At 39.7% G+C, this 22,227-nt stretch overlaps 4 protein-coding genes across 6 annotated transcripts in view; 2 read left to right on the top strand and 2 right to left on the bottom strand.

Annotated features, from left to right (window-relative positions):
* Positions 1–8,742, top strand: part of LOC127164383 (membrane-spanning 4-domains subfamily A member 8) — a 45,599-nt gene extending 36,857 nt beyond the window's left edge. The window contains exons 2-8 of the mRNA XM_051108312.1: positions 1,066–1,276; positions 1,626–1,742; positions 1,840–1,908; positions 2,420–2,536; positions 2,932–3,048; positions 5,991–6,068; positions 6,175–8,742. Coding sequence (XP_050964269.1) covers positions 1,091–1,276; positions 1,626–1,742; positions 1,840–1,908; positions 2,420–2,536; positions 2,932–3,048; positions 5,991–6,068; positions 6,175–6,249 — 759 coding nt within the window. The 5' untranslated portion in view covers positions 1,066–1,090 and the 3' untranslated portion in view covers positions 6,250–8,742. The remainder of the gene's footprint in view (positions 1–1,065; positions 1,277–1,625; positions 1,743–1,839; positions 1,909–2,419; positions 2,537–2,931; positions 3,049–5,990; positions 6,069–6,174) is intronic.
* Positions 1–22,227, bottom strand: part of LOC127164380 (membrane-spanning 4-domains subfamily A member 8) — a 416,186-nt gene that overhangs the window by 62,567 nt on the left and 331,392 nt on the right. The window lies entirely within an intron of this gene.
* The window catches only part of LOC127164384 (membrane-spanning 4-domains subfamily A member 15), a 226,970-nt gene that overhangs the window by 24,337 nt on the left and 180,406 nt on the right, over positions 1–22,227 (bottom strand). The gene's annotated exons all lie outside the window — the stretch shown is intronic.
* Positions 1–22,227, top strand: part of LOC127164381 (membrane-spanning 4-domains subfamily A member 4A) — a 192,838-nt gene that overhangs the window by 36,872 nt on the left and 133,739 nt on the right. Inside the window, exon 1 of one of the 2 annotated variants that reach the window (XM_051108309.1) lies at positions 95–212. The exons of the other annotated variant lie outside the window; for it this stretch is intronic. The gene's annotated coding sequence lies outside the window, so the exon portion shown is untranslated. Of the gene's footprint in view, positions 1–94; positions 213–22,227 lie in introns of those variants that run through there. 2 annotated transcript variants of the gene reach the window in all.

The raw sequence follows: 22,227 nt of genomic DNA, 5'->3' as shown, positions 1-22,227 counted from the left end.
CTCCCCTCTTAATACATTTTTTAAAGTACATGTAAGATTAGAAATCCCCGAACTCGCACACGCCCACACACAAACGCCCCCCCCCACACCCCACACACACACAAACGTCCTGTCCTGTCCCATTCACTTCTTAAAAGAGAGTTGCGCCACTGGATAAGATCCCATTTCTCAACGCTGTAAACCAAAGCTTACAAGTTCTGTCTTATCTATCGGTATTGTTTTTAATTATTCTGTAAAAATAATATCCCCTTTTTCAAATCGAGTCATTCTCAGATGCCTGTCATTGGGCCATCATACTAAAAGAGGCTGCACCCACAATAGTTGATTGACATGAGCGTCTTACCTCAGACCAGCTGTCACAGTCCAGTAACTTTCCTTGTTTCGATGCCGAAGCAGGGATGTAAGTTAAACAAGAATATCTCTTATTGAACGATTGTGGTGTTGTGTTGCTGGATGTAATAATGAACATAGTGGTCGTCATTTACTCCTGACATCTGAGCCGCTGAAGATGCAGTAGATTACATTTGTTAGTGAAGGGAATGTGCCTCCCGATCTACATATATCCGTCTATGTTCGCGGGAATCATTCATGATCCAGCTTCACTTACAGCAGAAGCGTGTATAAGCTTTTTTTATGAATCTTTGCGATTGCCTTTCCTTACAACATGGTAGTTAGGAAGTTTAGGGGCTAAACGCAGCTAAATGCAGCTAAAGTAAATAAGATCATCACTCCACAGAGAGAAGAGAGGGGCGGGGCGAGCAGAGCTCATTTCCATTTAAAGCAGCCTTGACCAGAATGACATGATTTTTGCAGAGCTGATTTTGACAAGGTAAAAAGGGTGTTGTTTTACAAAACCATTGAGAATTTTTAATCAAAGTATATTAGAGACTTTTCATTAAGACCCTAAAGAACCATATCAGCTTGTGGAAAATGGGCATCCGATGACCCCTTTAACAACAAGTTTGGGCACCCCTGCCTCAAATGATGTACTGTAGATCCATTTAAACATGGGCTGTTTCATAATCATATCGTTTGCATGTTTTGATTTACTATGATTTTGTACAGGTCAGTTTGAGATTTAGAAACCAGGATGTCCAGCACTGTCATACCCATGAACTCTTCAACACTCATCATCCAATTTCAACCAGCAACACAAACAACTCCTGTTACAACGGAGACAAATGCTCCTGTGCCTGTTTATGTACAACAGGTGGCAGGAGTTTCACCTCTTCGTGGACTTCAGGCATTTCTGAAAGGCCAACCGAAAGCCCTTGGGGTGAGAAATGTCAAATAATTGTTTTGTTATATTTGTGCATGTCACTGTTAGGTAAACAAATAAATACATGAATAAATTCTAAACTATACACATTAAAAAAGCATACACAAATTTTATTGAAGAATATGTCTTATTGTCTTGGTGACAGGAAAGACACCAGAATAAGATCAGGTTTATTATTTAAACAATAAACTTTACAGTGTATCAGTCACAGAGAAGAGAAGTAATCCGATCTTGCACATCCACAAACACGCTTGAAGAATATGTCTGAGAAATACAGCTGCCATAAATCTATATTGTATATTTTATAGTGTTCCACTATATTAAAGACTTGCATTTTCTGTCACAGACGGTCCAGATAATGATCGGTGTGCTGACTTTCCTGATTGGCATTGTGTCTACAGTCAATCTATATTATCCATCTATCTTTGTCTTTAGTGGTCTTCCTTACTGGGGATCTCTCATCGTAAGAAACTATTATACAATTAATTGTTCTGTCTTTCATAATACAAGCTACATATTCCAACGCAAGCTTCAATTTTTGTCTTTCTCTCTCTTCTCAGTACATTACCGCAGGCACACTCTGCATTGCTGCAGAAAATAAAATTAATTCACCCTCCAGTTTGTGTCTGGTATGTACACAACACTTTACTTTTAGGGGTCCAAGCACCGTGCTAGAATTACAGAAATAGTGTTTTGTTGTGTTTATATTGATTTTCTGTACTGGTTTAAATTGATTTCTTCTTCTTCTTGTCTCTTTTCTGCCATAAAAGTATATATATAATAATGTAATTTGCATGTTTGAGTAACTTGTTGGAGAAGTCACACCAAATTGCATCAAAGTTGGACCTATAGGAGGCACTGCAACGCCTCAACACTGTAGGGATCAGTAAAGTTCAGTAAAGTTCAGAATTATTATGAATCTTCTTTGGTGGATGTTGTAACATAATATGACTGGGATACATAAAAAAAAAAAAAAACGTAGGTTCCTCCACCCAATTAAATTTCAGCAACTAATAATAACATCACATTGTGCCAAAAGTATATTTTTATCACACTCCATCTACTTTTCTATATACATTAACATGTTAACACAATGTTTTAAAGTTCTTGCTAATTAATTCATTTTTTTTCTGCTTGTAGGTGAATGCTTCACTTGGAATGAACATTTTCAGTATAATAACTGCAGGCATTGCCATTATTATAATTTCACTGGACTTGGTTATGGGGCCAAATTACTATTCACAGAGAGGGTATGAGGTATGTCATCAAGACTTTCCATTTCAGGCACAAAATTATTTAAGTGAATCAAGCAATGTGATTTGCAACAGACAATTTACTGCTATTTCTGTAATGACCAAAAAAGTACATCTTAATCCAGATGCTAGTTTGCGCTGCAGATTGTGTTGGTCATTATGGAAATGTAACATTGCGTTTGTGTTCTTCAATGAAATTTCCACTCCGATTGGGGCTTTTATGTGATCGTGCTGTCATGCTAATTTGTCTTGTTTAGTAAATCTGGCCATAAAAATGTAAAATTACTATATGAACTTCACAGATAGTAGATTCTGGACTGCCTAGCATTCAATGTACCGGTGCGAGTAGTAATGATCATTGACTTTAACTATTTGTGTTAATGTTGATTTTTCTCTCAGACTCTTTTCAGGGGAATCAGAGGTGTATTGTTGGTATTCGCCATACTTGAGTTTATCATCTCCATCTGTCTGTCAGCATTTGCCTGTAAAACCAATGTCTGCTGTTATCCTTCTCAGGTGAGAAATGAGCCAAAAATTAATCAGAACTTCACAAACTTATTTGTGTGTGTGTGTGTGCACCTGGTATTCATCACGTTATGGGGACCAAATGTCCCCACAAGGATAGTAATACCAGTAAATTTTGACCTTGTGGGGACATTTGTGAGGTCCCCATGAGGAAACAGGCTTATAAATCATGCAGAATGAGTTTTTTTGAGAAAGTAAAAGTGTGCACAGTCTCCTGTGAGGGCTAGGTTTAGGTGTAGGGTGATAGAAAATACGGTTTGTACAGTATAAAAACCATTACGCCTATGGAATGTCCCCATAAAACATGTAAACCCAACATGTGTGTGTGTGTGTGTGTGTGTGTGTGTGTGTGTGTGTGTCAACGGAGCCTGCCAGATACGGATAAAAAATGGAAACAGTTCCCAGATAGCACACATTCGTCTGCAAGATGTCTGTTAAAGATCTCTTCATCTGGAAAGCATTTGCTGTGTACAAACGTCTGACAGTTTTACATGCATTCTAAATCATAAACATTTTATAAGCAACATCTCATAAGACATCTAATAGATGTCTATTTGACATCTGATAGGAAACATCCTATTGACGTACTGCATGTAAGCAAACAAGCTAAAACAATACGTCTTGCAGATATAAATGCAGATGTCAAATAGACATCTCCGAGATGTATGTGCCATATAGCGCATGTCCCTGATAGCACACGTACACCACAGAGATGTCTATTTGATGTCTGGATTTACATCTGCAAGACATATTTTTTTTTTAGAGTGTTTGCTCATCTACAATACGTTTATTGGACGTTTTTCTATCAGATGTCAAATAGACGTCTATTAGATGTCTTTAAGATGTTTATAATTTAGAATGTACCCAGATAGCACATGTACGTCTGCAATATGTCTGTTAAAGATCACTTGATCTGGAAAGCACCTGCTGTGTACAAACATCTGACAGACGTCTGTAAGATGTCAGTTTTACATACATTCTAAATCATGTCTTGAAGACATCTAATATATGTCTATTTGACATCAAATAGAAATGTCCTATAGATGTATTGCAGTATGCAAATACTCTAAAAAAACACATCTCACAAATGTAAATGCAGACGTCAGATAGACGTCTCCAAGATGTACATGTACTATCAGGGTAGAGTTTACGACACAGAGAAACGAAACTCGGCCAAAAACAGGAAGTAAACTCATGAAAGAGAAATTGATCTTACTCTAAAAAACCTAAAACAATAGCATTTATTTTATATTAAACTATAAAGTAAAACACAAATTAGGCTAATGAACACAGAATACAAACGTTGAGCTGAAATGAATAAGTAAAGCGAAACTAAATGGCATTGGGCTGACAAGCCTCTCTCATCGACATTTAAATGTCTCAGAGTTGAACGTGTGCTATCAGGGTATGTAAAACTGAGACATTACAGACGTCTGTCAGATATTTAAACAACCTCAAATGCTTTACTGAACAAGTGATTTTTTGCAGACATCTTGCAGATATACTTGTGCTATCTGGGACACTACGTTACAATACAAATATTTATTTCTTATATTCTTTCATCTCAAATGTTCTAACAATCAGTGTTTGAAATGATGTGAATGTAAATAATGTAAATAAAGTGCGCTTAGCTCATACTGCATCCCCAAACATTAAACTTGCAGTGCTTGCAGAGATAGTTTGTGGTAAACAGTGTTTACTGTGAACTGAGTTGCCCTAAAAACATACTGCATAAAACTCTCATGCCACATTGTTTTGCATGCATAGACTTAACCCATTAACACAAATTCATAATAAAATAATTATTAATGTTCTTGTAGATGGTATATAACACCGAAAACATAAAATATTTTTTTCATCAGGTTATTTGTGGATGATTAACTACTCTGTCAGTCTCACATATCTGCTATGTTTGTAGTTTTTAACACTTTCTATGCATGCTTGTAGTTCTAAACAAATCTTCGCACAACACAGAATGTGTTCTGGGCAGCTTTAGCCATTAGAGTGTGCAGAGATCTGCATTTTAAATTTTGACTGGTAATAGTAAACCATCCGGGCACCTTTGGCACACTCATTTCAAAATACTATAATTAGGGAGACACTAATTCTGTCACACTTCTTTACAGTTTGGACTCTGATTTGATTTAATCTTAATGTTTAGATCTGTCTCATTATCTCCACTACTTAAGTTTAGTTCTTTGTGTTTGATTGTCCAGACTTGTCAATGTGAGATCTACCTGTGTGTTGGATTAAAGGAGTAGATCACTGCCGAACAAAAATGTACAGATAATGTACTCACCCCAAACAACCCCTCCCCTCAGACCCATTCATTGAGGAAAACATTTCAGGATTTTTCTCTTTAAATGCAGCTTCAAAGGACTCTGAATGATCCCAGCCAGAGAACAAAGTTCTTATCTAGAGAAACGATCAGTTATTTTCTAAAAATGTTCTAAAAAGTACAGTGCAGTGATGTAGGAGAATTTTAAAGTTGAAGGAGAAAATTATATACATTTTATTTATTTATTTTTTTTTTAAAAAAAAGGACAGATCGCTAGATAAGCCCTTCTTCCTTGACTGGGATAGTTTAGGGCCCTTTGAAGCTGGAGGGGGTGAGTACATTATCTGTAAATTTGTTAATACTATTTAGGATGGATAGTATGCATGTTTCTTAATAGTGTTTAGCAGCTGTTAGCAAAACGTCATGTTTAACTGCTTCAAGAACAGCAACATTACCATCTGCTGAGAAATGTCATGTAGTTTTCAGTTGTGAAATCAAGAAATCCACAACAGGACATTTCAGAAGGATTTCTGTCATTTGGTTTTTTCTACTCCATTTAAAATAAGGTTTATAAACATGTAATACTGAAACTGTTTGCCCGTGTTATTGGATGTGTCTCACAGGCATAAAACACTGTGCATTTTTTTTTCCAAAGGTGCAGTTTGCTCAGGTTTTACCTCCACAGCCCTCTGATTTCTGGCCCAGTCATTTCCAAGATCTTAACAGCTCAGAGGTAAGAGACACTTGATCCCCAGTTTAATTGGTCTTTGAGTAAAATGGTAGTCAAAATAAAAAGAAAAAATATACCATATATGTGTGTGTGCATGTGTTTCTTGCAGATTCCTGTGGCCAGCAGCTCCTCCATTCATCACCAGCTTGCAGATGCTCCTCCACAATACAGCGAATCCAAATAAATATGAATAAGTGGAAAGTGTTCCCTTATGAAACAAAATACATGGGAATGCATTAGAAAACATAATACAATATATTATATAATACATTTCTATAAATTGTTTGAGAAACTAGTGCTTATATTTTTCCAACATGCTGCAATATGTACTGCACCACAATTTTACATGTAATAGCTTTATTAAAACACTCAATTTCTATTTCAAGAGTTATTGCTTAGGTATACATATACAGTCATGTGAAGAAGTTAGGACACCCTATTGAATTCCATGGTTTTCTGTATCAGGACATCATTTAAAAAAAAAAAAAGTGCTTGGCTGGTCTTATTTTGAAAATAAAACCTCAGATGAACAACAACACATGACAAATTGCACCGTGTCATTATTCACTGAACAAAAATAAAGCCAAAATAGAAAAGCCATGTGTGAGAAAGTTAGGACACCCTTACTGTTAACATTGGAATTAAGAGCGTAAATAACAGTCAAGCACTGATAATTAAATACCTTTGATTAACTGATCATCAGCAAGTCTGAGCACCTCTATAAAGGCATAAGCTTTGGCAGTTTGCTGGTCTGGAGCCTTCAGGTGTGTGTTAACACATTGCCAAGGAGGTAAGACATCAGCAATCATCTTAGAGAAGCAATTACTCTTCTCAGATTGATTGCTGCCATCAATCTGAGAAGAGTAATACGGCCATTTCCAAACAATCTGAAGTTTATTCACAAGTAGGAGACATTTAAAACAGACACCTCTCCTTTCAGGAGTGGACGTCCCAGAAGATACACCCCAAGATCAGACCGTGTAAAGCTCAGAGAAATGGCAGACATCCCAAGAACTACACCTCAGACTCTACAGGCCTCAGTTAACATGTTAAATGATAAAGTTCATGACAATACCATTAGAAATATATGGGACGAAAATATCATGTTTGGAAGGCTTGGCAGAAAAAACTTCATTGCAGCATTGCAGCACAGTTTAGGTCTGCAAAGTTGCATCTGAACAAAACACAAGTCTTCTAGAATAATATCCTTTGAACAGACGAGACCAAAGTGGAGATGTTTGGCCATAATGCACAGCACCAAGTTTGGTGAAAACCTAAAAAGCATATCAGCACAAACACCTCATACCAAAAGACAAGCATGCTGGAGCAGGGCTGATAATTTTGGGCTTGTTTTGTAGCCACAGGACCTGAGCGCCTCACAGTCATTGAGTTATCCATGAACTCCTCTGTATATCAAAGTATTGTAGAGTCAAATGTGAGGGCATCTGTCCGACATCTAAAGTTGGGCCAAAATTGGGTCATGCAACAGGACAATGACCCCAAGCACACCATCAGATCTACAGTTGAATGGCTGAAAAGAAAAGAATCAAGGTGTTGCAATAGTCCAGTCCAAGTCCAGAGCTCATCCTGACTCAAATGCTGTGGTGAGAGCTGTGCGTAAGCAAATGGCCACAAACCTCAATAAACTGAACCAACGTTGGAAAGAAGAGTGGTCCAAATTGCTCCAGAACGATGTGAGAGACTGATAAAGTCACACAGAAAATGAATGTGTCAAATTATTGCTGCTAAAAGTGGATCTACAGGCAACTGACTCATAGGGTGTCCTAACATTGTCACACATGGCCTTTCCATATTGGCTTTATTATTGTTAAATAAATAATGACACAGTGTGATATGACATGTGATGATGTTTACCTGAGGATTTATTTTCTAAATTTTAAGACCTGCCAAGGACCAGATAATTTTTTATTATGACCAGATACAGAAAACCATGAAATTCAATAGGGTGTCCTAACTTTTTCACATGACTGTAGCTGAACACAAATATAGCTGAACACAAATATGTTTTTTTAGCACTCTCCTGAATAAACGATTTCACATAACAAATGTTTACATAAACTCCACAGGACAAAATAAATGAATTTATAAAAACTGCCCTACTTAAACATTTACATACCACTGAATACTAATAATGTGTCGTTTCCTGGATGATCCACAAATGTGTTTATGTTTTGTGATAGTTGTTCATGAATCCCTTGTTTGTCCTGAACAGTTAAACTGCCTGCTGTTTTTGTAAAAAATCCTCCAGCTCTTGAAAACTTTCAGATTTTCCAGCATCTTCTGCATATGTGACACATTTCCAACAGTGACTGTATGATTTTGAGATCTGTCTTTTCACACTGAGGACCACTGAGTGACTCACAATTATTACAATAGGTGAAAACATTTACTGATGCTACACTGCCAGTCAAAAGTTTGGTCTCTGTAAGATTTTTAATGTGTTTTAAATAAGTTTAGATAGGACACATACGTCTGCAAGATGTCTGTTAAAGATCTCTCAATCTGGAAAGTGTCTGCTGTGTACAAACGTCTGACAGATGTCTGTAAGATGTCAGTTTTGTTACGATCCTAGGTGGTCAGTTAAGGGGAAAAGGGAAGTACCATTAAAATCGGGGAGAAAGACATAACTGCAAACACATAACAGACCAGGTGAAGAGTAATGCCAGATACTGCGAATAGTGTTTATTACAGAAAGTGGAAAATGTTTACAGTATAAGAAAAAAGCAATATGGAAAGGTCGTATATACAAATATTTACAAACTATACAAACAAGAAAGCACACAAGACAACTGAGAAAACACTGGGGAGTTGGGGAGAGTTGGAGAGGGGATGCGGGCGGCATCTAAATCAAAAGAAATAACAAAAACAAAACCAATCTCCGAGTCCCATCCCTTACCTAACTGCCCAAAAGAAAACAGAAACAAAAAAGAGTCTTCGCATCCACAGTGCACTATCTGCCCTACACTAACTAACCAGAAAACCAAAAACTTTTTAGATCTTAAACTAGTACTTTAATAAAATAGTGAAAAAAATTAATAATCTGTTGCGCGACTTTCTTACCTGTCCCTTTCTCCAACTTTGCGTGTGACCAGATCGAAATAACGAATAGAGCTACGAACAATGGACAAGTGAGATACATACAGTGGTAAACACACGGACTACACAAATTCACCATAACATTCACCATTTTTAAAAGCATTATGAAAAAAAATAGTCAAGTACAGAAATGTCAATAAGAAACTGTATATTCCAATATGAGTTCCAATTCCAATATTTATACACAGGATTAATGATCTACTGTGTTAATTCATTAAAATTTATTTAAAATTCTATTAAAATTGTTTAACATTGTTTTAAAAACATTTTAAAAAATCAACTAAAATTTAAGCAACAACAAGCAACAATTTGATTAACAAATTATTAATTTGGTTATTCAGGTTCTCCATTCGATTAAAACTGGGGCTGTGTGTTTGTGTACAGAACATTGTCAACTGGCCTGGATGCAGATTTTGCTCCTGCTCAGTGATTTGAACTGTTGTATATACTAAACTAACTGGGACTTGGGAAATGAAATGAACCATTTAATTAATCCTGATACCTTTGCTTGCTATTGTAATTCATTTCCCAGCTTCCATCTCTGTAGCATGTCTCTAGCTAGCTGGTTCAGCAAGATGATAAATCACAAACCTTACGCAAAGAAAACATATTGTCTTATATATTAACAATCAATATATTACATTGTTTGAAAATATTGAAAATAAACTAAATAATATATTGTGTTAATATCTTACAATATATTGAATAATACATAAGGAATTGATGTTTTTTACTTACATAATGCAACATACTTATTCAATAATATTCTTTCTAATATACAGATACACATGTACACGTGATAAAATATGGTACTTTGTGTATTTGTATACAAACACAAGCACACATACACACATATGGGAATTGATACACATGTATTGATATTGATAAATTACATAAAGTACTCAAGTTATAAAAGTCAAATCTCATTTTCCACCAACCATGTTGCCATAATTTAACAAGACATCCAACAGTCTAAAAATACAAAACTTTAATACTGTTTTCAGTGCAGTTTTCTTTTATACATTGCAAATATATTCATAAATGAAATGTGTAACTGCAAAAATAAAGGAGAGAAAAGTTTATGATTATGTGTTTGGATATGTGTAAACCCAAGCAAGAGTAAAGTAAAGTTATAATATGTAAAAATGCTGTTTTTTACATGTATCAATATCTAGCCATACTTGGCTCATGAATATCCTGCAGTATGGTTTTCCATATATGGAAATGTATTATTTAATATACTGAATTATATTTTTTAATGCATTCCCATATATTTTGTTTCATAAGAGAAAACTGTCCACTTCATTTTTATTTGGATTCGCTGTACTGTGGAGGAGTGTCTGCAGGCTGGTGATGAATGGAAGAGCTGCTGGTCACAGGTATCTGTGGAAGAGGGAAGGAAAAAAAAAACACATCATATGATCTTGCTTGATTGCTTATTTATTGATGATATTATATAATTATGTAACAATTACTGCAGTCATTACTGAGTGCTTTACACAGTTCCCATACATGGACTCTAAGTAAAATGGTTAAAAAATTGTTGTTTTTTTTTTTTTATGTTGGGTTTACTGGTTTCTCTTACCTCTGAGCTGTTAAGATCCTGGAAATGAATGGGCCTGAAATCAGAGGACTGTGGTGGTAAAACCTGTGGAAAAAAACGCATATTTGGAAAAACTCATGTTAGTATTAGGGATGTGTAAGAAATGGGTTCTACAAGAAAGGGTTAACATGCTAGCAACTTGCTAATCATGCTAGAAACATGCTAGCAACATGCTAATCATGTTAGAAACATGCTAGCAACTTGCTAATCATGCTAACAACTTTGCTAATCATGCTAGAAACATGCTAGCAACATGCTAATCATGCTAGAAACAAGCTAGCAACTTGCTAATCATGACAGAAACATGCTAGCAGGTTTGCTAATCCTGTTAAAAACATGCTAGCAACTTTGCAAATCATGCTAGAAACATGCTAGCAACATGTTAATCATGCTAGAAACATGCTAACATGCCAATGATGCTAGAAACATGCTAGAAACTGGTTAATAATGTTAGAAACATGCTAGCAACTTTGCTAATCATGCCAGAAACATGCTAGCAACTTTGCTAATCATGTCAGAAACATGCTAGCAACATGCTTATCATGTTACAAACACGCTATGAACATGCTAATCATGCTAGAAACACGCTAGCAACTTTGCTAATCATGATAGAAGCATGCTAGCAACATGCTAATCATGTTAACAACATTCTAATCATGCTAGTAACTTGCTAATCATGATAGAAACATGCTACCAACGTGCAAGTAACATGCTAATCATGCTAACAACATGCTATTACCTTGGCAATCATGCTAACAATGTGCTAGTAACTGTGTGCAGCATGTTAATCATGTTAGAAACATACTAGAAACATGCTAATCATGCTAACAACATGCTAGTAACATGCTAATCAGGCTAGAAACGTGATAATTTGCTAATCATGCTAACAACATTCTAGTAACATGCTAATCAGGCTAACAACATGTTAATCATGCGAACAACATTGTAATCAGCCTATAAAACTACAAGCAATAAGCTAATTATGCTAAAACATGTTAACAACATGTTAAATCATGCTAGTTGCTTCCATACTTTTACAACTGCTTCAAACTTTCAGGCTAGGCTTTCTCAAGCCAACTTAAAGTTTGTTCTCAAACTTTACTCATCTAGTTATTCATTGTTATTATTTTTCTTTTTCTCTTATTATTTTTTACTGTTATTTAGTTTTCTTTCATTTTTATTTATTGCTATTTTTTTTCTTTTTCTCTTTTCTCATTATGTTTATTTATTTATTGTTCTTTCTTTCTTTCATTATTAATTTTTGTGAAGTATTAATTATGAGAAAACAAAATATCAAACGATTAAAAGCAGAAGTTGCTGTATTATTTATTGATAGTATCACTAAATGAATAAACTGAATGAATTCAACTGCTAAGAAAATAATAAATAGGTCAATTAAAAGATTCATCGATAGACAATAAAATAATCGTTAGCTGCTGCTCTAGCTGGGTTCACTTTATTTACAGTTGAGTTTTATTTAAAACTCAAGAATTCTACATTTACACAAGAACTTAAGGGAAGTTTGAGAACTCTTGGTTTGGCTCATTACTCACCTGAGAAGGACAACAGCAGGTGTTGGCTGTACAGGTAAATGCTGACAGACAGATGGAGATGATAAACTCAAGCACAGCAAACACCAACAACACACCTCTGATTCCCTTGTTTAAAGTCTGAGAGAAAACTCAATATTAACACATTTTTATAACAAAATAAATAATAATTACTAATTACACCGGGACACTGAATGCTCAGCAGTCCAGTATCTACCATCCTTGAGGTTCATATACTAATATAACACATTTAGGATTTCATTTAGGATCGTTTATACTGGTGGGAGATTTTGCTAATGCATATTCATCAGAATTCAGTTGATGAGCGCACTCACTAAATACTTCCGGATTGGTGAGAAGGGTCTGGCTGCAGACTGTAGATGCGAGTGGAGCTCCATTCAAGAGCGGAAATACGTCACCTCCACTTCCGACGCATATTACGCCATATTGGTCCGGGCATGACGCGGTTGCCTTCATAGTCCGGGCAAAATTTTAAGACATTGCATATTTAAAACTTATTGGTTAATCTTTCGTTTTGTATTATTTATAGTTACATAATATGCATGTACGTAATATTTACATTTTCTGTACATTTTATTGTTAAAACGTTTACCGTGGCAAATTTTATATGTATATAATTATATATTTTAGAAAGTAAACAGTAGAGCTATAATATCACTGGACATTAAATGAGAAGTTAATTTATTAAACATCTTAATCACAATTTGTATTTTAAACAAAATAACAGCATGTACACATCACAGTAAAATAATGTTTTCCACAATGTTTTCCATCCATGTAACAGTTTTTTTTATTTTATTTTTTTATTTTAAACTATAACACAACACCTTTACAAAACACATGAACTTATTTCTCTCTCTCTCACACACACACACACACACACACAGCCTTTAATCCTCCCATCCTCCATCATTGGTGTAGCAATCCCAGCTACAGTAGCCTGGGTGGTCATCTGAGGAGTAAAACCCCAAAAGCACTCCCCGTTGGCCATTACCCTGATAACCAGCCCCAAAGTCTTTATACAGCTGGCTACACTGCAGGCGACTGCACCTAGAGATGGTGTAGGGCTTTCTGTATTCCTGTATGTGACTTCCTGAGTGTCTTTTCCAATTAACTACACCTGTTAAGTATCAAGACACAATTATGAGAGCATATTAAGTCACACAGTTCACACATTGTCTGCAAGGCAGCATTGCGCCTATGCCACAAAACTAACACTGACATTTCACAAGTAGTTTTGTTATGATATGATAACCTCATTGTAACTCGCTATTGTAGCAATGCTAAATTAATAGGCTACAATAAAAAATAAAATTACCTGAATTAAAATGCGCGACGCCATTTTCATTTTAGTGGAGGTGACGTGTTTCCGATTTGAGGGTGGAGGTGACATATTTCTGGTGGAGCTCCACTCGCCGTATGTCTGCAGCCAGGTCCTCTTGGGATTGGTTATTATGCTCAACACTGCAGACCGCGCTCCAAAAAGGATTTGATGCAATGTAATAAAGCAAATCTACTATAAATGAAATGCCACGATCAACGCGTTTCACTCATTTCACTTGACTTTTACTTTCACGTGACAGACAGTCTCGGTACCACTACTGTAGTATTACAAATGAAACGGAATACTTGTGGAATCGTTCTTGAAAGGCCTTGAACAGAAGCGACTCAACAGAGTTGTTAGAAAGGCCGGTTCTGTGCGCATGCGCTACCTTTGACCTGCCGTCATGCGCAGAAAGTGCGAGAGTGACTCAGCAGGAGAATGCAAAGACTGTCCGTGTTGAAGTGTGCGTCAATGAACAAAAGTAAGCTATCTGTTTATCAAGTTAGTGATAATTGTCAGTTAAATAGTTCATTATGAGTGTGCATATCGTATTTTTCTGTTACCAAGTGATTTAAGCATTTATCATTGTTAATCGCGCATCGAGCACTGTCAAGCAAGTTTGGATATGCCTTGCCGTCATGATTATGAATCGAGTTCTGACGAATAATAACACACTTAACGTAAACAAATGTCAGATTCTTATTCTTCTGTATGTTAGTGCCATGTTAGTAACTGAATCGCTGTTAATTTGAAGCTTATGTACACGATATTCATGCTTACGTGCAGATTATGTAAATTGCCTCATAAGCGGTTTCAAGTGGGAATGTTGCCATTTCTAACCACTAGGTGGTGGTATTGCTATAAGTTTCATTGTTGTAATTCGGTTCTGTGATACTATCTAACCTGAGTGTTCAATAAGAGAATTAAGCATTTCATTTGGATGTTTTGGAATAATATTTTAGAAACGTGTAATTTAATCGATCTCTTATTCTTTCTTTATTGTAGACCACACCCACACACTCAAACAAATACCTATTTGATCACCTACAATGCCCGTGTGCAGCTGTGTTGTGTGCACCTTGGTTGCAAATCACTCTCATGTTAAGAGAAATTAAACCTTTTGGATGAAGCTGATCAGACCCTGTGTTTTGACTGACACCCCTTGAGGAAAGCTAGATCTCACACCTTACCTAATACAGTCCTTTCAGTTTGGCTCCAAAACAATGGTCCTTCGAGCCGGAGCTGGCATTCCTCATGGACAAAGAATTGATCAGTAGCAACATGCAACCAGAAGAAGCGTCTGCACCTGTTGTAAGACCCAAACGTCACGTCCATCCTCCTGCATACCTTAAAGACTTTGACCTCACGACTGTACGTCAAAGACAAGTCAGTCAGCCAGTATTCCCTCACACAACACAGCTTACACAAGGGTTCGGAGATGCTGCAGAGAACATCCCTTCGCCGCCTTCAAGAGTATCGAGTCCTATAAGCCAGGGCCCATGGGACATTTTGGATGAATGGCCTATTGCCAATGAGAAGGAACATGCCTTTCAGAATGTGGAGGACCCTCAACTGCAGCCACCTTGTCCCAGTTATGCCGCAGTGCAGCCTATTCACCATCCTGAGCCTTCCCCCTATCACCGGCCATGGGAAGTACAGCAGCCTACTCCTTTATCACAGACATCTTACACTGCACAGTATAGGCCACCCATGCATCATGAAACTGCATCCTACCATCAGGGGTCTACGTCGTCTCCGTCAATGCTCCAGCTCACCTATGGTCAACGACAACAGACAGCCTGCTCAACAGCACCATCCCTGAGGACACCCCAACCCCTTCTGATTACGACTAGAGGCTCCTCACTCGGTTTGAATCAGGGGACTGTCTATCAGGATTTGCCCAATCCAGTAGAGAAAAGTACTGTAGATCCTCAAAGTGACTCTAACATGCTAGATATTTTAGGAAAGATGATGGGTGAACTCCAATTAATGAAAGATCAGATTCTGGCTGCCACACCTATTAGGCCACAGACGAATCCAGCCCAGTGGGGTGAGTGGACTAACCGAAGTCCCTATCCTTTGCGAGATCCTGAGGAAACCAGTTCCACTCCTTATCAGAGAAGAGCTCAGCCACTAGCTGGTCACCTCCCAGATACTCCTGTCTCTCGTCAGTATTCGAGAACGTTGCATGAGCATCCTAGAGAGACTTTTACACATCCTGAACGGGTGCGTTTTCAGTCCAAGCAGTCCATTGGGCCAAAGCCGGCTCATAGAGCTCCTTATTCCTCGAATGCGAATCCTGCAGTACAAGAAACAACATACCGTGGTCCGATGCCAACCATACCAGACTTTAGCACCAAAGACCCCAGTCAGTTTACAAGGTTGAAGATAGCCCTTGAGAACCTTTTGCCACCAGATGCTACAGAACTGTTCAGATACCAGATCCTGTTGGATCATCTGAAACTAGAGGAAGCTCGCCTGGTGGCAGACTCATACCTCAATTCATCATCCCCTTACTCAGATACCATGGCTGCCTTGAATGAGAGGTTCGGCCAGCCACACAAGTTGGCACTAAAGAAGATTGCCAAAGTGATGGATTCCCCAGACATCAGGCGGGGAGACACAGAGGCATTTGACAAGTTTGCTTTGCATATAAGGGCTCTTGTTGGTATGTTAGAGACTCTTGGAGATAAAGGTGAAGCTGAGCTTCAATGCGGGTCACATGTAGAGAGACTACTGAGTAAGTTACCTGTTGACATGAGATCAGGATTCCGAAGACAGATGTACCACCGTCCTGGGTCAGTGTACAACCTTCGTGAATTCTCAGAGTGGTTGCAGTATGAGGCCTGGTGCCAGAGCAGTGAAGCACAGGTCAATTACAAAGGCCAGAGATTGGAGCAGAAATCAGAGCGCAGACGAGAAACAAACCCTGCTGCCCGTTCAGCCACCATCCTTCATGGAGCTGACGACACTGTTGTAAAGGCACCTGCTGAACCCTCTCAAGCCAAGTTAACTAGAGTGGAGACCAAAGTTCCACCTAAAGCCTTTTGCCCATACTGCGATAAAGAGGACCATTTTCTCAGTCAGTGTGCCACCTTTAAATCCTTCAGTAAGCAACAAATGATAGACTGGATCAGAACTAATCATCGTTGTTGGCGGTGTGGGCGGACACACCAGGCAGCTCAGTGCACACTTAAGAAGCCTTGCAGTATCTGCCGGGGTAAGCATTTGCAAATCTTGCATGAGGTCAACACAAGGAGTTCCAAAGAAGACTCCTGCCTTGTCAGCTCAACCGCAGAGACTCTATACTTGGATAGACCCACTGAATGCAGACGTGTTCTCCTCAAAGTCATCAGAGTCTTGCTACGATACGGAGGTAAGACACTCAACACCTATGCTGTTATGGATGACGGGTCTGAGCGGACTATACTTCTCCCTGATGCCGCCCAGGAGCTCGGAATACAAGGCCAAGCTGAAAGTATAGCTTTGCGGACAATTCGCCAAGAGGTGCAGACTGTCAGTGGTGCATCGGTTTCCTTTCACATATCTCCAGCGGATCAGCCAAAGAAGATGTTTAAGATCAGTGCAGCATTCACCGCCAAACGCCTTGGTTTGGCCAACCACTCGTACCCCTTGAGCATCCTCAAGAAATACCCGCACCTGAAAGATCTACCCCTGCAGGCCTTTGAAAGAGTATGTCCTCTGCTGCTCATTGGGGCTGATAACACACACCTGATAACACCAATAGAACCTGTCCGTCTTGGCCCACCCGGTGGTCCAGCCGCCATCAAGACAAAGCTTGGATGGACCCTGCAAGGACCGGTCAGGCTCTTGGAGACTCAGTTGCAGCCACAACAGTGCCTTTTCTTGTCTCTTACCCCTGCAGCGCTGGAACTCAAACGAGATGTTGAAAAGTTATGGCAGCTTGATGTTCTACCTTTTCGATGTGAGAAGCAGGTCACAAGATCCAGGGAGGATCAGCAAGCCATTAACCTTCTAGAGACCAGGACGACTCTGGTGGAGGTAAAGGGAATAGTACGCTATGCGACACCCTTGCTGCGCAGAAAAGATTCCCCCTTTTTCAGTGCTCCGAAGGAGGCAGTGATGCCAAGCCTCAGGAATATGGAGCGACGCCTGGCTCAAACTCCAGAGAAAGCAGCCGTATACAACACCGAGATAGAGAAGTTGGAACTGAATGGTGCAGCTTCTAAACTCTCTACAGATGGAGGTACCGTAACAGGGGAGTCTTGGTACATCCCGCACCATTTGGTCAGCCATAATGGAAAAGACCGTGTTGTGTTTAACTGCTCCTTCCAATATAAAGGCTTGAACTTGAATGATTCCCTTTTGCCTGGTCCAACTTTGAGCCCCTCTCTCCTGGGTGTCTTACTTCGCTTTAGAGAACATAGCGTGGCCATCAGCGGTGACATCCGTGGGATGTTTCACCAGGTCCTGTTGTTACCCGAGGACAGGCCCCTCTTGCGCTTTCTCTGGCGCGGCATGAGACGAGACGAACCACCTGATGTCTATGAATGGCGAGTACTGCCGTTCGGCACCACGTGCAGTCCATGCTGTGCATCCTTCGCCCTTCAGAGACACGTCTCATCACACAGCACACCGGATGAAGATGTGAGACATTCTGTGGAGAGATGCTTTTATGTCGATAACTGTCTCCAGAGCTTACCATCTGCTCAAGAGGCACGACAGCTACTGGACAAACTTCGTAAGCTGCTAGCTACTGGAGGATTTGACATCCGGCAATGGGCCAGCAACGTGCAAGAGGTTGTCAGTCACCTGCCACCAGAAGCCAGATCCTCAAAGTTAGAACTGTGGCTTTCACATGATAAAATGGATCCACGTGAATCAACCTTGGGACTGAGCTGGCAATGTGAGTCAGACAACCTAGGATTCAAGCACCGACCTGTTGATTATGAAGCTCTGACGATGCGGAACATATATCGTGTGTTAGCAAGTCAGTATGATCCCCTTGGTGTCATTCTTCCCTTTACCACTCGTGCAAAAGTGATTGTTCAGCAGCTCTGGGCAAAGAACAGAAATTGGGATGACCCACAGCTTCCTGAAGACCTTCAACAAGCATGGAAAGCATGGGAAGCTGAGCTTCAGTACTTACCTGGTGTAGTACTCCCTAGATGCTACACTCCATCCAGCATGGACCACCCTGCAGTCACTCATGAGATTCACATCTTCACTGATGCTTCAGAGAAAGCGTATGGGGCAGTCGCTTACCTTCGCTCCGAGGATCCTAATGGGAAAGCACACCTTTCCTTTCTCCTGGCCCGGTCCCGTGTTGCCCCACGTAAGCAGTGCTCAATACCTAGACTTGAGTTGTGTGCTGCTCTTGTAGGAGCGCAGTTGGCCAAACTTGTTGGAAATGAGCTTACCCTGAAGGTCCAAAAGGTCACTTTCTGGACAGATTCAACAACTGTCCTCCACTGGTTACATTCTGAATCCTGCCGCTTCAAGGTATTTGTGGGTAACAGGGTGGCGGAAATTCAAGAATTAACAGACCTTAAGGCTTGGCACTACATTGACTCTGCTAGGAATCCTGCGGATGATATCACCCGAGGCAAGAATCTGAAGGACCTTACTGAAAGGAATAGATGGACCCAGGGACCAGAATTCCTCCTCCAACCTTGTAGTAATTGGCCATCGATCCCAGCCATGGACAGCCTGGAATCTGATGATAATGAGGAGTTAAGGCGAGGTATCTTCTGTGGCGTGATGAACCCGGCACCACAGACTGCAGATACTAGCCAATTTAGCACCTGGGGAGACTTGGTTGAATCGGTGGCACGGGAGCTGCATGGGGCGGCAAAGCAGAATGGTTCTCCTCCAGCCAGCACTTACCAAGAAGCCGAGCTGATGGCACTGAGAAAGGCCCAAATGGACAGTTTTCCCGAAGACTATCAGCTGTTAAAGAGTAGTAAGCCTGTTCATTCTAACAGCCGACTCCTTTGCCTCTCTCCAGAGTTTGACAAAGCCAGTGATCTAATCCGAGTTGGAGGACGATTAAGACGGATAGAAGGCCTCAATCCAGGTGCAGTACATCCCATTGTATTGGATCCCAATCACCCCAACACCCGTCTACTCATCAAAGATTATGATACTCGCCTTCGCCATCCAGGACCGGAACGAGTGTTTGCGGAGCTGCGCCGAAGGGTATGGGTTTTAAAGGGCAGAGAAGCTGTAAAGAAACACCAGCGAACATGCCTTGAATGCTGTAAATGGAGGTCAAAGCCAGCTTCACAGAGAATGGTAGATCTTCCTCCACCTCGACTTCGGTTATTCAAACCTGCATTCCATTCAACTGGAATGGATTGTTTTGGACCCTTCTTGGTCAAGGTGGGACGTCGAACAGAGAAGAGATGGGGCCTCTTATTCAAATGCCTGACCACTAGGGCTGTGCACCTTGAGGTCCTGACATCGATGGACAGTGATGCCTTTCTCATGGCAATGCGGCGATTCATAGGTCGACGTGGAAAGCCCGCAGAGTTATATTCGGACCAAGGCACCAACTTCCGAGGTGGTGAGACAGAACTTAAAGAGGCCTTTCATCAGCTCAGTCAGGATCTACAGCAGCAGCTAGCTAAGCAACAGATTAGCTTTCATTTTAATCCTCCTTTTGCACCACACTTTGGAGGGGTGTGGGAACGAGAGATTCGTTCAGTTAAGGCTGCACTTTACACCACCCTGGGATCAGAAACAGTGACTGAAGAAGTCCTTCAAACTGTCCTCATAGAAATCGAGGCCATCCTAAACTCCAAACCACTTGGGTACGTATCAGCTGATATCGCTGATTTAGATCCGATCACCCCAAATTGTCTTCTGATGGGGCGGCCTGATGGGTCCTTGCCCCAAGTTATCTATCCAGTGTCAGAACTCCTTGGAAGACGAAGATGGAGGCATTCACAAGTGTTGGCAGACAGATTCTGGACTGCCTTCATAAGGCACTATTTACCAGGATTGCAAACCAGAGGAAAGTGGCATAACCCATCAGCAGACATCAAACCCGGAACCGTCGTCATGCTGGTTGACCCCCAAATGCCTCGCTCATTCTGGCAGATCGGTAGGGTAGTGAATGTCTTCCCTGGGGCTGATGATCGTGTACGAACAGCTGAGATACAGATAAGGGACAGAGTCTACACAAGGCCCATAACTCGCCTAGTCGTACTGCCAGAGATTCCTGATGAGGTGGATGGCATTCCTACCAGCGGCTGAGACTGTATAATGCTGGCCTTTCAACAGAGCAAATTCGAACCCAAATTTGGGGGCGGCAGTGTTAGAAAGGCCGGTTCTGTGCGCATGCGCTACCTTTGACCTGCCGTCATGCGCAGAAAGTGCGAGAGTGACTCAGCAGGAGAATGCAAAGACTGTCCGTGTTGAAGTGTGCGTCAATGAACAAAAGTAAGCTATCTGTTTATCAAGTTAGTGATAATTGTCAGTTAAATAGTTCATTATGAGTGTGCATATCGTATTTTTCTGTTACCAAGTGATTTAAGCATTTATCATTGTTAATCGCGCATCGAGCACTGTCAAGCAAGTTTGGATATGCCTTGCCGTCATGATTATGAATCGAGTTCTGACGAATAATAACACACTTAACGTAAACAAATGTCAGATTCTTATTCTTCTGTATGTTATTGCCATGTTAGTAACTGAATCGCTGTTAATTTGAAGCTTATGTACACGATATTCATGCTTACGTGCAGATTATGTAAATTGCCTCATAAGCGGTTTCAAGTGGGAATGTTGCCATTTCTAACCACTAGGTGGTGGTATTGCTATAAGTTTCATTGTTGTAATTCGGTTCTGTGATACTATCTAACCTGAGTGTTCAATAAGAGAATTAAGCATTTCATTTGGATGTTTTGGAATAATATTTTAGAAACGTGTAATTTAATCGATCTCTTATTCTTTCTTTATTGTAGACCACACCCACACACTCAAACAAATACCTATTTGATCACCTACAATGCCCGTGTGCAGCTGTGTTGTGTGCACCTTGGTTGCAAATCACTCTCATGTTAAGAGAAATTAAACCTTTTGGATGAAGCTGATCAGACCCTGTGTTTTGACTGACACCCCTTGAGGAAAGCTAGATCTCACACCTTACCTAATACAGTCCTTTCAGTTTGGCATCAAGATATCCTATTCTATTCTAGTCTATATAGATCAAGTTTCTTTAATTTGAAGCGTTGCATTCAGGACATAAAAATCAATTTGTGAAAAAAACTTTTTTTTTTTTTTGTACAAAAAAGTGCCAGATGTTAAATTTGCTAATCACAATGCTTTATTAAAATTTACTTAAAATTTAATGAAGATTGGACCAACAACCTTTCCCCCAAGACAGTTCAAAACAATAGATATAGACTGAAATGAAAAGAGATATACATTTATGGATTCAAGAGAAAAACTTTCTGAACATTTATGACCTTCCTGACAAATTTGGGGTCTCTACGATTTATGGTCACTGATACTAATATACTTTTAGGGCAGAAAACAGACAAGAAGAAGAAATCAATTTGA

This window comes from Labeo rohita, chromosome 4, assembly GCF_022985175.1.
Source record: "Labeo rohita strain BAU-BD-2019 chromosome 4, IGBB_LRoh.1.0, whole genome shotgun sequence".
NCBI classification, from domain to species: Eukaryota; Metazoa; Chordata; class Actinopteri; order Cypriniformes; family Cyprinidae; genus Labeo; species Labeo rohita.
Note: the sequence above shows the minus strand (reverse complement) of the source record. Positions and strands in the feature narration are given on the sequence as shown.